The 18130-nt window shown below is 41.7% G+C and overlaps 1 protein-coding gene across 2 annotated transcripts in view; it reads left to right on the forward strand.

The window, feature by feature from the left end:
* XPO7 (exportin 7) overlaps window positions 1-18130 on the forward strand; it is a 37731-nt gene that overhangs the window by 5327 nt on the left and 14274 nt on the right. For both annotated transcript variants that reach the window (XM_028114293.2, XM_028114294.2), the window contains exons 6-17: window positions 2343-2447; window positions 3802-3967; window positions 4464-4537; window positions 6403-6522; window positions 8858-9004; window positions 10163-10335; window positions 12051-12244; window positions 12703-12808; window positions 15123-15258; window positions 15766-15839; window positions 16993-17073; window positions 18010-18073. In XM_028114293.2, coding sequence (XP_027970094.1) covers window positions 2343-2447; window positions 3802-3967; window positions 4464-4537; window positions 6403-6522; window positions 8858-9004; window positions 10163-10335; window positions 12051-12244; window positions 12703-12808; window positions 15123-15258; window positions 15766-15839; window positions 16993-17073; window positions 18010-18073 — 1440 coding nt within the window. The remainder of the gene's footprint in view (window positions 1-2342; window positions 2448-3801; window positions 3968-4463; window positions 4538-6402; window positions 6523-8857; window positions 9005-10162; window positions 10336-12050; window positions 12245-12702; window positions 12809-15122; window positions 15259-15765; window positions 15840-16992; window positions 17074-18009; window positions 18074-18130) is intronic.

An 18130-nucleotide genomic window follows, 5' to 3' on the forward strand; every position in this document is an offset into this window, starting at 1 on the left:
TAGTGCCATTGGATTTTCCTCTGTCCATGCAGCCTACGTCGTTCTTAACATCCTGGTCCTCTTCTGTCTCCAGAACAGCTCTCCTTGCTGATATTAATGTTCATTGTGCGAGATGAGAGCAACAGGCCTAAGTCAAAGCCATAATAAATCACTGCTCTGCTAATAAAAGAGAATGTGTCCAAAAAGGGGATCACAAAAGTGGAACCAGACTGTTTGTGTGCCACTTCTGCTAAATACGTTAATATGTATTTATAACCCTTTAAAACTTAATTTCATGTGCTGCTATTAAAGACTTCTCTGGTGGTCTTTTTAGAATGCATAAAACATTCTGCTAAATACCAAATAATTTTTTGAGTAGTCCTTCTTGTCACAGGTTACTACAGAGGAAAACGCCAGTGGCTTTCTTTTGCTCTGGCTATTACTTTTTTTAGTCATTTACTTTTGTATCCAGCTAAAGTTTTGTAATTATTGAACAGGCCAGTATTAATACTAGTTGTGACATCTCACCCTTCAGTTGCCAGCTGTAAATTACATTGGCATCACTGTTGCTATTGCACATATTTATGCAGACCTTTTTATTAACCCTGAGAATTTTAACTGTGAGGTAGTACTGTCTTAAATGCATCAGCTTCTAGCCATTTAAACTCTGGAGTCCATACTGTGTTCTCTGTCACATGCAATCCCCACTATGGTCAGTAATTATCAAAATAATAATAGCTTGTACTTTCGAGTGACTACTGTGCAGCAGACGCCGTTCTGAGTGCTTTACTGATAGCAGCTAATTTTATTCTCACTGTAGTCCTGGGAGGTAGGTTCCATGGCTGTCCCATTTTCTAGATGAGGAACCTGCAGCACATAAAGGTCAATAATTTGCCTAAGGTATCCCAGTTAGCAAGCAACAGTATCTGAATTTGAACCTGCAGAGTCTTATTCCAGAGCCTGTGCTCTTAACAAATAACTTATTACTGAACCACTATACCTTTGTAATACGAGAGCACGCATTAACTGAGAACAGAGATTGTGGGCTTAATGTTCTCCTCTTCGAAGTTTGGCCCCACGAAATACACCAATGTTGATATTTTTTAAAACTCCAAAATTTTATTTGTCTTTCTTAATGGAACAGTAGAAATGTGTGTAATGTACTTAATGTGTGCAGTTATTCTCTGTATTATGATCAGCATAACCGATTATATGTGGAATATGGTATATAATCTGGCAGTGCCATATTATCCAAGACATTTATGATAACACAGTGACACTGAAGCTAGAATTGGGGGATACTTTGAACCTCTGCAAAACTTAGTTTTCTGTTGTTTTTTTGGTTGTCAGATTTAAATCAGAAAGCTTATTTCTGTTACCGACCCTGTCTGAACTTAGAAATAAAATCAAGGGGAGGGGTGCCTGGCTGGCTCAGTCAAAGGAGCATGTGACTCTTGATCTTGGGGTTGTTAGTTTGAGCCCCACGTTGGGTGTAGAGATTACTTAAATAAAGCTTTAAAAAAGAAAATCAAGGGGAGTCCATAACTTGATGAAATCTTGCTGCATTCTTTAATGTGCCAACAGCAAATGTGCCCCCTCTTGGATGAATTGATTGGTGTATAGAAGAGATTTAAGCTTTCAGTAGGTGGTTGGACTAAAAATTCCCTTGGTAACCTTGAAATCCCTTTATTCCACTTACTGAAGTGCCTGTGTGTCAGGAATAGAGGGCGTACTAAAGAAGTAAAAGACAGAGTTCTTAACCGTAAAAACCTTTAAAGTTTGGTTGAAAAGAGAGGAACAGAGGAAAAAGTGAGAGACTGATGCTGCCCTTCAAATAAATGCTCACTTCTGGGATAGAGACTACGTGTTGAAATAGGTTAGAGAAGGCAGAGGGTGTTACGGGCTGGTTGTCAGTTATCCTAAGTTCATGGCTGTCAGTTAATAACTGCTTTGGAAATTCTGTGGCAACTTTAGTCTTGAGTGGATTGTTTACCAAGCTTTGCCACTGTGTTTCTGAGACTGAGCCACAATACAACATGCTAGTAATTATTAGCAGTATCTCCCAGCAGTTGGTTAAATTTTACCTCCCTAAATGCAGAGGAAATTAAAACTTTACAGTGGAGATGCTCATCCCTCTTTCTGTCTTCCATCTGTAAGCTGTAGACCTATCCTGCTAACTGTTAGCAGCTTATTGTCCTTTGCATCCTCTCATTACACGTGAGTTAACAGTGATTTAAACATTAAGAATGTATTTTTATATAAGTTGGTTTTATTGGAAATCCTAGTTTATTTAAAGTCTATATGAAAATTTTTTTTCTTTGCATTTAATTCTAAAACTTGGATTGGTTTCTCTTTTTGCACAGGCCGACACCACGCATCCTTTAACCAAGCACAGAAAAATAGCCTCTTCTTTCCGAGACTCATCATTATTTGATATCTTCACACTTTCCTGCAATTTACTAAAACAGGTGAGATTGTAGATTGGGTCCTCCTTCCCAGTGCCCTTTGAAAGAATGAGAATGAGTGGGGATCTGTTAGAGGTCAGTTCCATGCTGACTCCTTGAGAGTTGGTGCAGCTCTAACCATCACCATCTCTCACCTGATGCTGGTCTCCAAGATGTGGAAGAAAGTGCCACACTGACCACTGATTTTAGAGAGGGGATTAGAATTGCCTCATTTCAGAGCCGTTCCCTTAAGCAAAGCGCAGTAAGTGAACACGTATCTCAAAGAATCTAGTTCACCACGAAGTTTGGGATTTTGTTTGCTTTTTATATACCCACATAAAATCTTCCTGTATGGAATAAACGCATGTTAGCTTTATGGTGTTTGGATTCTTTGCGCTCTAAAAGCAGGTTCCGATTGCATTGTTAGCATACTGAAACAGGCCGGCTCCCCTGCCCCCTGCTGAGTTACAGGCGACACATAACCAAGCAACATCTGTAAGGAAAAGTAGATTTTGAATTTTTAACATCCATTTAGATTTCATAACCTGAAGGGGTAGACAGTTATCACATAAGGAAATTACCTGTTTTAAAACAGAAAATGGGTCTTGAAGTTCATTTAGGGATGAGTTGAACTAGGAAAGAAATGCTCACCTGTGAGTCCTACCCATTTATAACAATCTATAGGGACCTCCCCATAGAAAGCTAAATGGGGTTAGCCTCTGGCTGTTCATTTTGGGTTGGTTGGTTGTTTGGGGTTTTTGTGGGGTTTTCTGTTCTTAGTCTCATTTTCCATTATGTCATGAGTTTTAGAAGCAAGTTTGGATTCTTTGTGTTGTCCCAGTTAATGATACTTATCTTTTTCCTCAATTACCTAGTTCTATCTCAGAACTCCCAAACAGTCCTCGGGTCGGGCAAGCTACCTAGCAAAAGCTGTTATACCCCCTGAGCGGGGAAAGCTTTTGCGAAAACTGAGGATTGACTCCTCCTGGCTGATACCATCAAAAACAATTAGCCAACTTGTCACTGAGGTCACCAGCCCCATCTAGAAATACCTAGGATCTCATAGCAAATGGAGTGACCACCCCTCCCATATCGCTTCAGAATCCACTGTGGTCAGTATGTCTACAACATGTAAAGAATACATGTCAAAAGGGGGATTTCTTTAAATACCACTTTCATGTTTTTATAGTAAATGAGCTAGGATTTTCATAGTGACATTAAGGTGACAGAAGTGCAGCCTCTTTTGCAGGGAAAACACCACTTTATTGAGTTGAAATACTGCCCTCCTTTTCTGGCTTAACAGCCTTCTCAGGAGTCTGGCACCAAGCTTGGAAGAGGGGAGTGATTGTTTGGGCTCATTATGTGGTGGTTTTTACAGGCTTCAGGAAAGAATCTAAACTTGAATGATGAAAGTCAGCATGGCTTGCTCATGCAACTGCTCAAACTCACTCATAACTGCCTAAACTTTGATTTCATCGGCACTTCTACTGATGAGTCCTCAGATGACCTGTGCACAGTACAGATTCCCACCAGCTGGAGATCAGGTAGGAGCTCTGCACCAGCAGGAACAGACTGCTGCTCAGCCCCACACCATGTCTGCGGGATGGTCTAAGGACCTGGCTAGCTCTTGCTTGCTGTTAGAGAAAACTTAGAAACTCAGCATCTGTCTTAATACAGTGAGGAAGAGGGTGTTGGAGGAACCTTACAGATCCCTCAGCCTGGGAGAACTTTTTTAAGTACTGGGTTACTGATGGATGTGAGTGTGACCTTCTCGCATGCATCACCTAGAGACTCCTGTGGTCTTACTCATTTGAGGTCATTTCTATGAGAATCACAAGAATGAATCTGTTCCTTAGAGGAGCTAAAACCTAGTGCTTTAAAAAACAGGGAAAACCAAAAGCCCCTCTTAGCTTATCACTTGAAAGGAAGTAACCCTGTGAGAAGAAAAAACAGAGGATGTGCCCCCTAATATATAGTGCTGTAGGTGTGCCACTAGGAACGAGCAACGTACTCAGTAACGGCTCCTCTGTCTTTTTTCAGCGTTCTTAGATTCTTCAACTCTGCAGCTGTTTTTTGACCTGTATCATTCCATCCCTCCTTCATTTTCGCCTCTGGTGAGTCAGGACCACAGTTTCTAAAGCCTAACCTACATCTAGAAAGTAGCAATGGTGAATGAGCCTTATGCTCGTTCATTTTGTTGTACCAAATCATGCAAGTAAAGCATAGAAATGCTAGGGTTAGTTATCTAGCCTTTCGTGGTAAGACGTGTGGCCTAAACGTTCTCGCAATAAAGTCTTAACTTAATTCTCTTTAAATTATTCCTCTCTAATGACAAATTCCTGCAAATGTCAAGCTCTTCTGGTCTCATCTTGAATCTGACTTTGTACTGTACCTCAAACAGCCACAGGCTAGAGTGGGGGGGGGGGCGGGGATTCAGCTTGTATTGTCTAATTGAAGATTATCCTGCCCAAGAAAATTTTAGAAAAATCCTTCAGGCACATGTTACATAAGTGATAAATGGAAGCTGTAAGAGGAAGGCAAATTTGTGTACTATCCTGGATAATACTAGAGAACTCGTGGAAATGATGCATTTCTCCTTTAAAGCAGTAATTACCCTCCTCAAATCTCAAAATTCATCCAGGTCCTGAAAGACATTGGCCTAGTATTTCAGATTGTTTGGTGTAAAATGCTAACATACAAAACACACAGATAAGACAGTAAAGTAATGGGTGTTTTACATAGTGTTTCTACAGTAGGCTGTTTTCCTGATTATTATGGTACTTTTCCAAATGTAGACCTTAGCTTTAGTAGAAACATGAATTCAGTGTTGTATCATTAAGTTTACTTCAGGAAAAGGTAGCTCACTCAAGAGAGGTAGTTCATAAAAGGACTATTAGTAAAGATGTGGACAACACTAAGGGAATCCAACAAGGTGAGGTGAGGTGAGGTACACCCTCTAGGGGGGGCAATAGTGGGAAGCCCCAGGGGGTATGGGGGAAACCCTGGAAAGAGCTAAAACTGTGTCTTAGGGGAAGGCTGGGCAGCATAGGGAGAGGGACACTGCCAGTCATGGCCCAGGCAGGGGTCGAGGGGGGGTGCCTCTTTTCTTCCTGCCCTCAATCTCCTAGTCCTATCCAGTGGTTGAAGGCAACTAGAGGCAAGAGGGCAGTGGAGCTCTGGCTGTTGGTGGACAGAAGTCAGTCTCCCAGGGAACAGAGCATGTGGAGAAGGATAGAAGACAGATCTGGAGGGGCAAGCAATATAAATATCTAGCACAGTGGGGGACGGGTAAAATGTTTTCAGTGTAAAGCCTGTTCTTTTCAGGACACAGATCTAACTTGGTTATTTCATTATGGCAAAGCCTGATTAGCCAAAAGTCTTCTATTTATTTATTTATTTGACAGAGAAAGACAGCGAGAGAGGAAACACAAGCAGGGGGAGTGGGAGAGGGAGAAGCAGGCTTCCCGTGGAGCAGGGAGCCCAATGTGGGGCTCGATCCCAGGACCCTGGGATCATGACCTGAGCCGAAGGCAGACGCTTAATGACTGAGCCACCCAGGTGCCTGTGATTAGCCAAAAGTCTTAATGAAACAGAGAAAACTAAATCTAAAGCTTTACTTAACCTACGAATTATATGGTATTTCCAAGCCTTAAGTATATATTTTAACAAGAACCAAAGAAGCCATTGGTGGTCAAAGAATAATACCTAAATGAATTTCCACGTTGTGAATTTAACTAGTTGTTATGGTAACTTGGATTTAATGATCTTTTTTTTTTCTTTTAATAAAACCGTTTTCCAGTATCCTCAGCTGCACTCTCCTTGATCTTTCTATATCGTGATAATAGTAGCAGAAGTTGATAGAACAGAGTTAACAGCATATGTAAAGAAGAATATCTTAGGAGGGGAAGGAGGGAAAAGATAGTATGGAGGAGCCATATCATCTTCTTAATCGGTTGTGTTTGGTTGTGCCTGCTTTTAGGTATTATCCTGTTTAGTACAGATTGCCTCAGTAAGAAGATCCCTGTTTAACAATGCAGAGAGGGCCAAGTTTCTCTCACATCTTGTTGACGGTGTTAAACGAATACTGGAAAACCCACAGGTAAGATTTTTGAGAATTTATTGTTTGAATACATATTTAAATATATGTGTGTGTGTGTGTGTGTGTGTGTGTGTGATATTAGTATGTGCCCCTCTGTTGAGTCAGAAGGAAATCCATCTAGAGGCCACACTTAGCAGAAATCCTAGAGAACAGTTCAGTGTATCATTCTCAGAAGATTTAAGCGAGTCTGTATCTGTAGGCAGATTCTTTTTTTTTTTTTTAAGATTTTATTTATTTGTCAGAGAGAGAGCACAAGCAAGGGGGAGCAGCAGGCAGAGGAAGAAGCAGGCTCCCTGCTGAGCAAGGAGCCCAATGCGGACTCAGTCCCAGGACCCTGAGATCATGACCTGAGCTGAAGGCAGACGCTTAACTGACTGGGCCACTCAGACATCCTGTAGGCAAATTCTTGAGGGTTTACCCAAATGAGGAGTTTGTATCCTCTAGCGTCAGGAATGCAGGAGTTAGGGGAAAGGATCCCTTTGACACAGGAAAATGAGAGAGCGCTAGTCATTTTTCCCCCAAGAAATTAAGAATCTAGAATTTGGTTTTTGTTTCTGTTTTCCTTTTTTTTTTTTTTTAATATACATTATTTACCCAAGTATGTAGGCCTGCTTTTAGGTGGGAAGGGAGATATTGCCCATTTAGTATTCAATCCATAACTCGATTGCCCTTTTTGTGTTTTTCAGTCTCAGAGATTCAGCCAACACCTACTTTTTTTTTAGAGTACCACTTCTCTACACTAGGAAGTACCAAAGAGGCATTTCATTTTTAAATATGCTCAGTTCTGGGGGTGCCTGGGTGGCTTAGTCGTTAAGCATCTGCCTTCAGCTCAGGTCATGATTGGGATTGAGCCCCGCATCAGGCTCCCTCCTCCGTGGGAAACCTGCTTCTCCCTGTGCCTCTCCCCCTGCTTGTGTTCCTTCTCTCACTGTGTCTCTCTCTGTCAAATAAATAAGTAAAATCTTTAAATATATATATATATATATATATATATATGCTCAGTTCTGTCCCTCTTTTTAATAATTATTTTTTTTAACTAAAGTACAGTTGACTCGGAATGTACATTAGTTTCAGATGCACAACATAGTGAAACAACCCTCTACATTGTTATGCTCACCACACAGCAGCTATTATATTCCCTGTGCTGTACCTTTCATCCCCACGACGTCTTCACTCCATAACTGGAAGCCTCTGCCTCCCACTCCCCTTGGTCCATTTTTGGCCATCCCCCCATTGCCTCCCCTCTGGCTACCCTCAGTTCTCTGTATTTATGGGTCTGTCCCTGCTTTTTTTGTTTGTTTGTTCATTTGTTTTTTAGATTCCACATATAAGTGAAATCCTGTGGTATTTGTCTTTCTTTGTCTGATTTAGTTCACTTAGTATAATACCACCTAGGTTCATCCACGTTGTCACAAATGGCAATATCTTAGTTATTTTTATGGTGGAGTAATATAATACATTGTATGTATATATATGTGTTATGTATACACACATATGGAACATACATATATATATATATAGACCACTTCTTTATCCATTTATCCATTCATCTATCAGTGGACACTTAGGTTGCTTCCATATCTTGGTTATTGTAAATAATGCCACAGTACACATAGGGTTGCATATGTCTTTTCAGATTAGTGTTTTTGTTTTCTTTGAGTAGTTACCCAGTAGTGAAATTACTGGATCATATGGTAGTTCTATTTTTTAATTTTTTGAGGAACCTCCACTGTTGTCCACAGTGGCTGCACCAGTTTGCATTCCTACCAACAGTGCACGAGGGTTCCTTTTTCTCCACATCCTCACCAACACTTGCTCTTTCTTGTCTTACTAATCTAGGAATTAAATTGTTATAGCAATGATGATATAATGTAAATAAGCATTTGTGTAACTTTGCCACTGAAGTATAGTCTTATTTAATGATAAATTTGACAGATGTAAAAATGAAAATTTCATGATCTTTGATTAGTGGGAAGCAAACAGGCCAGCCACATCTTCGATTGTACCCCTTTTCTGTTATTAATAAGCTTTACAACTTTAGGCAAGTAATGTGATCCTTCTGAGCTTCCATTTCAGATTTTGAATTGAGGCTAATAATTTCATCTCACAGGATGATTGTTATGAACAGATGAGATAATAGATGTGACCATCTCTTTTAAAAGTGACTTTTTAAAAAATTGTTTTTAAACATTCTGCAGATGTATCATTCTAAGTGAGGACCTGTAGCTGAGAAGTTACAGTAGATTCTCCCCTCCCCTTATGCCATCCCCAATGTCATTCTGGAAGAGTAGTGCATCACATGTTACATTCTGTTTTCCTCCTGTGCTGTCACCAGAGTTTATCAGACCCAAACAATTACCATGAGTTTTGCAGACTACTGGCCCGATTGAAGAGTAACTATCAACTGGGAGAATTAGTAAAGGTGGAAAACTACCCTGAGGTCATCCGATTGATAGCTAACTTCACAGTGACCAGCCTACAGGTTTGTCTTTGCTTGTCTTTCTCTTTCCTACACATTGGAACCTCTTCTCTTGCTCATTGATTTTAAAGTTAAAAGAATACGGGCGTACCTCATTTTAATGCACTTCACACATACTGCATTTTTTACAAGTTGAATGTTTATGGCAACCCTGCATTGAGCAAGTGTATCGGTGCCATTTTTCCAACAGCACTTGCTCACTTCCTGTCTCTGTTGCATTTTGGTAATTCTCGCAATATTTCAGACTTTCTCATATTTGTTATGGTGATCTGTGATCAGTGATATGACTCCCAGAAAGCTCAGGTGATGGTTAGCACTTTTAGCACTAAAGTATTTTTTAGTTAAGGTATGTACATTGTTTTTTGAGACATAATGCTATTGCACACTTACTATAGTGTAGTGTAAAACAACTTTCTTATGTGCACTGGGAAACCAAAACACTCATTTGACTCGCTTTATTGCAGTGGTCTGGAATCAAACCCGTAGTAATATCTCCAAGGTGTACCTGTATTCCCTTCTCCACCTGCCCTCACCCCGCCGGCAAAAGTGGTATCAGTATAGGGCAACCCTGCAGAGTAGTTATTGCAGCCTGCTCATTTGCCTGACATAAGTGCAAGGAGTTTGGTTAGAGGAACACGTGGGAATTGCAAGGATAATATTTAGATTATCACTCTGAAAAAAGCAAGATTGGAATGGAGTGAGACAGAAGAGTCAAGAGAGAGAGCTAGCGACCTCTCTTTCTTAGTCGTGTAATATAGAACAGTGGTTCTCAAATTTTATGGCATCAAAATCATCTGGGGAGTTTGAAAAATATAGGTGCTTGTGTTTTACCCCCATAATTTCTGCTTCACTAGATCCAGGGTGGAGCCTTGGTGTCTCTATGTCCAGCAAGTTCTCCAAGTGATTCTCATGGGTACCAATGTTTGAGAACCATTTACACAAGGCTTTCCTTGTGGGAAGGCTTACACAACCAGCGTAGAACAGCTCTTTTTATTAGATGCTTAATCTCTGAAATAATAATAAGCACATTGGATGGATGAGTTGTCATGCACAGAACAAAGCCCATAAACATTTATCCTTTTTTTTTTTAAGCCTTTTTCCTTTGTGTGAAGTGTACAAAAAAATGAGAAATGTGCCTCCTGCTCTTTTGGTTTTCCTTAGCACTGGGAATTTGCCCCAAATAGTGTGCACTATCTCCTGAGCCTATGGCAGCGGCTGGCAGCCTCTGTGCCATACGTGAAAGCCACAGAGCCCCACATGCTGGAAACTTACACTCCTGAGGTCACCAAAGCCTATATCACATCCCGTTTGGAATCTGTGCACATCATCCTGAGGTAAGGAAACTGGGACAGCTGCCTGGTGTCAGACTTGCCAGAGCTCAGACACCCAGTTGGCAAAAGCGCACTTGACTTGGGCCTCCTTGGAGCTGATGCCGTTAACGGCCGTTTCCTCACGTCAGCCCCGAATAGCAGGTGGAGCATAAAATCTGAGCGAACAGCCTTTCTCTGCAACATCCTCATTCATGTCCCCGTTTTCTGCCCTCCTTAGCCATCTCTTTGAAATCAAGGTATATCAGTATTCTGTTTGTCCTTGCTGATGATTCCTTTTCAACATGACAGGAACATTTATAACCAATAGATGATAAGAATTATGTGTAAGTTATAGGTGGTTTAGTTTCCTGAAAAAGAAGTGGATAAATAAGATGACACAGTCCAGAGCTTACTAGCAGAGGTAGAATCCTGGGCAGCTGATTGCCGATCGCATTACAGGAATGCATGGTTTCTATCTTGACTGTGAACTGGACCAGAAATCTGTAGCTAAAGAAATGTTAGATCCTTTCAGAAATGACCTATATAAAGTGAAGTTATTCTTTGTTTAGGGACCTGCCTTTTAGGGGAATTGACTTGGATTCTGAAGGTCTGGGTTTTGTTTTGTTTTTTAAATCAGATCTTAATTGGCATTTAATTGTCATAAGAGTTATAGGCTCAACTGTTAATGACTTGAATCCTTTCAAAATGCAAGTATTTGTGAAGTCCACTGGAAAGCATTCTATCTGCTACATAGTTTCTGTTCTTAAGGATTCAGCTGGTTTCAGTGAGGCATTGTTGAGGAGTGGTTACAGGTGTGGGCTTTGGGCCCGGATAGCTGGTTAATAGCTGTGCGCTCTTGGGCAAGGTTATTAAAAGGGTTAAATTACTATGTTCTGGTCCAGCATGTGGACCATAGTACACACACAGCTGTGAACTCTAGTTGTAATGGTCGTGGTGGTGCAGCTGTTGGGTTGTCACACTGTGATATAGCAATAGACGAAGAGCTCAGAGTATGACACACCCCTAGCTCTAGTAGCCGATAGATAAGGTAGGACCTGGTATAGATCCGTGGTGCCTCATCTGCGAGTCTGAAATGCAAGAAGTGAAAACTAAATTTTCTCTTAAGTTTGGAATCAAAACTCATTTGGTGGCAAAATTTGACATGTGCTAATATGAAACCATTTAGAGCCTTTTTAAAAACTTCTGCTTTGTATGATCATTCCTGATGGTTATATATTTTGCTACAGGAATATTGAAGTTGATTTACCAGAGAGTTCATTGAGGGTTCATATCACGTGGTAGAAGCATCACGTTGCCTCTTTAAAATCTGAAGATCTCTGAATTCCAAAACAAATCTGGCCACCATGGCCCCACACAAGGACGGGATATGTGTAGTCCCAAACCTTATTAGAGTCAAGAACGGCAAGAGACTAAGAACCAGGAGCTCCTGGGGTGAGAAGCATAGGACTGAGAGGGTCGAGGCAGACTAATGTTAAGGGAGCAGGAATTCAGATTAGAAGGCTGGACACCCAACTCACAGAGTGTATCTAAAGAAGACGGACGTTAGGGTGAAGACCCCCATTTTCCCACTTCTTATATTCCTTTCTTGGCAAAAGGTAGTGTTAGGCTGTGGGCCTCTGCCATTGGAAACGGTGGCTAAATGCAGAACGAGAGCTGTTGTGGTGGGGAAGTCAATGGCATATTTTAAGAGAGCGCCTTCCTTCCTCCCTTGGGAGCAGGGATGGCCTGGAAGACCCTCTGGAGGATACCGGCCTGGTGCAGCAGCAGCTGGACCAGCTGTCCACCATCGGGCGTTGTGAGTACGAGAAGACATGCGCACTCCTCGTGCAGTTGTTTGACCAGTCTGCCCAGTCCTATCAGGAGCTGCTGCAGAGTGCCAGCGCCAGCCCGATGGATATCGCAGTGCAGGAAGGTTAGTGGACGGTACTGAGGCCTGAAAGGCGGGGCTGTCCGCACCCTTTCACTCACTGCCACCTCTCTTTCCTACCTGCCCCCTAAAAGGACTCTTCCATCATCCATCGCCTCCATCTACACAAAAGAATATTATGAGTAAATGCCACGGGGCTAGGGAAGAGTAACTGAAATCCTGTCTACATGGATGTGTTTAACTTCAAGAAAGTACTGGACTCTAAAACTCATGACCTTGTCTGATAGGGGACCATTGGTTATCTAATGAATTTCCCCCTTGGCATCACCCTTACCAGAGCAGGGTGATAGCTATACTTGGTAAGAAGAGTTGACCTTATGGCTCTACCACAGTGTTCTTAAGATGACAGAAGCTCCTAGTAAGAAACACACCTCACTGTGAGGAAATTTCTTCAATGAAATGACCACTGGAGGGGACACTAATAGGTCTTCTTCCTGTTGCAGGAAGGCTGACGTGGCTGGTTTACATCATCGGCGCAGTGATCGGTGGCCGGGTTTCTTTTGCCAGCACTGATGAGCAAGATGCTATGGATGGCGAGCTCGTCTGTCGGTAGGTGCTCTCACAGAGGCTTTCCATTTCACTGCTCTGACTGCCACCTGTTTGGATCCCAACATCATAGGAACTTGGCATGCTTCTATGCTGCTTTCCTCCCTGTTTATAGAATATAATCTCATGAAGCTGATTGCCCATGAAAATGAAGGACTGTTACAGGTCCAACTTCAGACATTTTATAAATACAGCAAAAATTTTACCTACAGTGTTTACTGAGAAAACACTTGGAGTAATTCAGCAAGGAAATGATGGATACAGAATTAGGAAAACCAGAGTAGGGAGTAGCTTTTAGTTTTAAGGACAGTATCTCAGAGTTAATGAAATGTAGACTGCTTTTGCCATAGCAGAGTAAGACTAAGAGGAAAATATGGTTCTTCAGATATCCTCAAATATGAAATTGAAGAATTTCTACAGCCTTTCAAATCTCTTGACATACACTTTTCCACCTAGAGGATTTCAAGTTATTATTTTCTATCTATGTAATTCTCATCCATCCATCTAAAAACCTATAAATGAACATTTAACGATTTCTAAAAATTCACCTAACATAGAAATAAAAAGGCAGGATTTTGGGGGTCCCTGGGTGGCTCGGTTGGACGTCTGCCTTCAGCTCAGGTCATGATCTTGGGGTTCTGGGGTCCAGCTCTGCATCAGGCTCCCTGCTCAGTGGGAGTCTGCTTCTCCCTCTCCCTCTGCCCTTTCCCCCGACTTGTGTTCTCTCTCTCTCTCTCGCAAATAAATAAAATCGTTTAAAAAATAAAATAAAAAGGCAGGGTTTTTTAATACTCTGCCACAGAGGTTCTCAAACCTTTTCATCAGGACCATTCACCCTCTTAAAAAGTATTGAGGATCTCAAAGAGTTTCTGTTTATAAGACTAGCTATCAATATTTATTGTATTAAAAAATAAAACTGGGACTCCTGGCTGGTTCAGCCAGTGGAGCATGCAACTCTTGATCTCGGGGTTGTGAGAAACTTTAAATTTATTCCCTTAATAATAACAATAAGCCCCATTACATGTCAGCATAAGTAATGCTTTTTTAAATATTTTTCAAAAAAGTTAATGAGGAAAGTGGCTTTGTTTTAATGTCTGGCCCAGAAGTCAGCTGGATTCTCTTATCCGCATCTGCATCCAGTCTGTCATGGTGTCACAGGTCCAGTAGCCCCTGGACAACCCACTGCACCCTCCTGTCAGAATGCAAGTAGAAGGGCAGGTCATGTTTCAGGATTGTGTGCAAACAGACTGCAACCTTGGGGAACTGCCACCCTGAAGGGTTCTGAACTTTTCAGATGCTCTCCTTAGAGATAAACACATTTTAACATGATGCCTTAGAATAGATTGGTTCCTAGACATTTCAATCCATAATTCTTATTCTGAAAATCCCCATTTTTCTCTTATCAGATGTCCATCTGCTCTTAGGTGCCTTAATCCTGACAAAAGTCTCCATGGCATGTCACACTGGCATTTTTTGAAGAGTTGAGCAAAGATTTGATAAGAATGAAAGCTAATAAGCTTTCTGATTTCAGCAGCCTGGTGTGATACTGTGTGTGTGACCTGAATTTAGAGAATGTCTTGTATCCTGGTTCTCACACTGAGCATTACAACATCATGCCTAAGTCTGATTCACTCATGATATGTCAAAATGATACGTTTACCTGTTCTCACATCATCAGAATGACAAATGACTCACTTGTAATAACATTTTATTCATTCAGTATTTACACACCTTCATTCCAGTATGCTTTCTTTTGCAGGGGGGTTGGTGCAGGGAAGAGGTAAAGGGATGAAGTCACGGGTAGCATATCTGCTCTTGGTCTCTGGAACTTTTACCTGCCTGTGGACATTGCCCTTCATGTGTCAATTCCCTTCATGGCTCTGTGGGAAAAAACTTTGAGAACCATGGGCTTAGTCCAGTCATTTTTCAGATGAGGAACTGGGACTTAGAAAATAAATTGCTTTACTTATGGTCTCACATAAGTTTCAAGGAAGACCATTACCCCAGTGCCAGTGTTTTGCTTTGTTTTCCCACTATTTTTAAGCCAATTACTAGTTCTGCCTCAGTCTATAGTCTTGGTGGACTGGAACTTTTAAACATCCAACCAGTCATTCATATTCATTCTTCAGTTGTGGTTCCTGTGGGGCAGAAATGGAGAATTCTGTTCTCTCAGCAGAGCATAGAGCCTGCAGAGAATGCCTTTCAGATAGGATGGGTAAGGAGAGGAGATACATAGGACTATTTGAGGGTAGGTTGGATTTTCTAGAGTGACCAGGATATCCTGCTGTTGAGAGAATCATTGCTTTTCTTCCTCTAGGGTGCTCCAGCTGATGAACCTAACAGATTCTCGCCTGGCTCAAGCGGGTAATGAGAAGCTAGAATTGGCCATGCTGAGCTTTTTTGAACAGTTTCGTAAGATCTACATTGGGGACCAGGTGCAAAAATCCTCTAAGGTAACAGGATGTCAATTGGCTCCACTTGGTTCTCACTTATGGAATTGCTGACTAAGAAACATCTGATAGCAGTTCAGACACAGATTTTAGTATTAGGATGGTCCAAATGTCTCTTCTTCATCTGTAGAATTTTGAGAGATTCTATTAAAGAATTGGGTCCATTTCTGTAATGTTCCACGGGCTTAACAGATGGCCAGTCAGAACATCTGTTGGTCTCAACATTGGCAATTCTCAGTCTCTGTACATGAGTTGATGTTCAGAACAGCAGAACATTTTGACAGTCTTTGTAATCTCAGCGTTGAAGGGGACTGATAAGATAGCTCAGCATCTCTCCAGTATCAAGTAATACTTAGAAACTCGCTTATCCCTTCAAGAAAGACCTCCCCTACACTTTTGTCCATTTTCTTCCACATCTTACCCCTGAATAAGGACAAAAACAGTGTTGGGATGTGATTTTTCTAATCCATTTTTTTCTAATTACTTTCTCTTCCCTTAACACAACACCAGCTGTACCGCCGACTCTCAGAAGTTCTGGGCTTGAATGATGAGACTATGGTCCTAAGCGTCTTCATAGGAAAAATGTAAGTGTTTGGCTTGCCATCAGCAAGAGTCCCTTGCAATCCTGTTGCAACTGTAAAATGTGATCTTGGCATTATGCTGCCAGTGCCTTGGTATTCCAGCATTGATCGTTTGCGTCAGAAAATTGTGCATTTGAGTGTGTGACAAGCTGTGCTTAGAGATATGGCCCGGCCCCAGAGCATTCCAGGCTTGTACAGGCAAGGATTTAATTTGTTCATGTGGAACCTCATCTCTAGCTTCTGGAATCACTGGTGAAACCCTGTCATGGCATTAGCAAAATGGACATCTCTGCCCCAGTGATTGGTTCTCAGCCTCTCACCCAATCACCCTGCTGCCAAGGATGCCCAGAGTGGGCATTCACTTTCTGGTGCTGATTTCCACTAGGTGTGCCCTGCCAAGGAGGAGAGCCCCACTTTAAAACAGGCTTTTCCTCTCAAGAAGCATCCACACCCTTTGAGAGTCTTGAATCTGCAAAATCAAGTGCTATTTGAACTGTCTTCAAAGTTGGAGCTCCTAATTGGCCCTTTTTCGTTTGTTTTTGTTTTTGTTTTTTAAGTTATGCCCCTTTGTTCACATTTTCCCCTTTTTAGGAGCTCAGTATCTCAAAGCACACACTAGGAGCCAAATATTTTACCCAGGGCTGTGTGCAAAGTGACATTTTGCCCCCTTCCAGCCATCCCAATCCTAAACACTCGTATCCATGAGCTGGTTAATAATTTAAGATGCAAAAAACAAAGGGGGTCTAAAGGACTCTGCCAGCCAAGAACCCGGAAGCAAGGGCTACTAGAATTCTGCAGCTGACAGTGGATGGTGCAGGTGCAGAATTGCATACGTCTGCATGTTATCACTGCCGCAGAAATCTCTTACCCTTGCTGCAGAAATCAGCCCTGGAGTGCCCCAGAATTCCAAGGGCCTGGGTATGGGCCAGTGTAGCTTTGGAACCAAGTAGTGAAGATTATCTGAAGGATAATTTTTCTAGTCAACCAAATGTAAGTACGGAGATTTTATACCCATTTTTTGTGGTTGTGATGTCTGTGAATTGGTGATGCAGATGTGTGGTGACTCTTGATGGATGATTTTCTTCTTCTCCCAGCCCTCAAGGAAACCAGGCAAATCAAAAGTGTCTCCTGCTTTTTTTTTCTTTTTGTCCTCCAGCATCACCAACCTGAAGTACTGGGGCCGCTGTGAACCGATCACCTCCAAGACACTACAGCTTCTCAATGACCTCTCCATTGGATATCCTTTTCTAAGTCAGCTTCTGTGCACAGCAGGAACTGTGGCTTGCCATGGTCGTAGAAATCATGGCCTCCTGCTGTTTCCACTTTCATTTAGTTTATATGTGCTCAAGTATCCTCCGTTCTCCTAGGAGCCAAAGGCAGTACCGACACAGAATCCAGGGATAATTGCAGACTCCAAATATGAGCCACCCCACAAACAGTTTCTACAGATTTATCCCTGGTTATCTAAGATCCAGAAATGCCCAGCAGATCTGTGCAATCAGTATATACTCTGTAGCCAGTATTTTTACATCCTCAGTGATACAGAGTCCATCTTGATTGTCTGTCAGCCTTTTGGTAGAAGCAGCCTGATTACAAGCTCTGCAGTAAAAGTAGTAGCTATACTCCCTCTTGACTTGACTTGGACCAAGTCTGCTATAAAGTTTGAATTGCTCTGAGACAGCCTTCCACAACCAGGGGTCTGCAGGAGACTAAACCCTATAAAAATGAGTGACTTTTTTCTCAATTATCCCAAAGATTGTACATAGCTAGTACCATTCTAAATGCATAGGAGAGAACTTAATTCACCACACACAATGGATGCCTCAGGCAGGGATTTAGGGCTTAATTAGCTCTTAGAAGCCCCAGTGAGAAAAGCTACCCTAGGATATTCATGATTCTTGGGGGAAACTGCTGGGTTTTATCTCTTCTCTTACAGATATGAGTTTGTATGGGTATTCTGTCATTGATCAGTTAAATACTGCTTAGTAGAGAACACGTCTTTTTTCCATTTGGCAGGTGTCATTTTCAAGTGTTTAAGGAAAATAAGATAATCTGAGTATGGAACTCATAGTCAGGAAAGAAACTGTACTTAACTTTTTCCAGAAAGCTGCATTCTGCATTAGAGATTCCTCATTTGTACACACTTTCCTTGACCTTCTTTCTTTGTCTTCACATACAGTAGTGTAAGGAAACTAGTGAAGCTTAGTGCGGTACAGTTCATGCTGAACAATCACACGGTGAGTGATTTAGCACCTCTTCCTGGTTCTCCTCTCCAGCCAGCCACACACACACTT

This window comes from Eumetopias jubatus, unplaced genomic scaffold, assembly GCF_037043125.1.
Source record: "Eumetopias jubatus isolate StellerSeaLion01/CBP00866 unplaced genomic scaffold, mEumJub1_p1.0 scaffold_2, whole genome shotgun sequence".
NCBI classification, from domain to species: domain Eukaryota; kingdom Metazoa; phylum Chordata; class Mammalia; order Carnivora; family Otariidae; genus Eumetopias; species Eumetopias jubatus.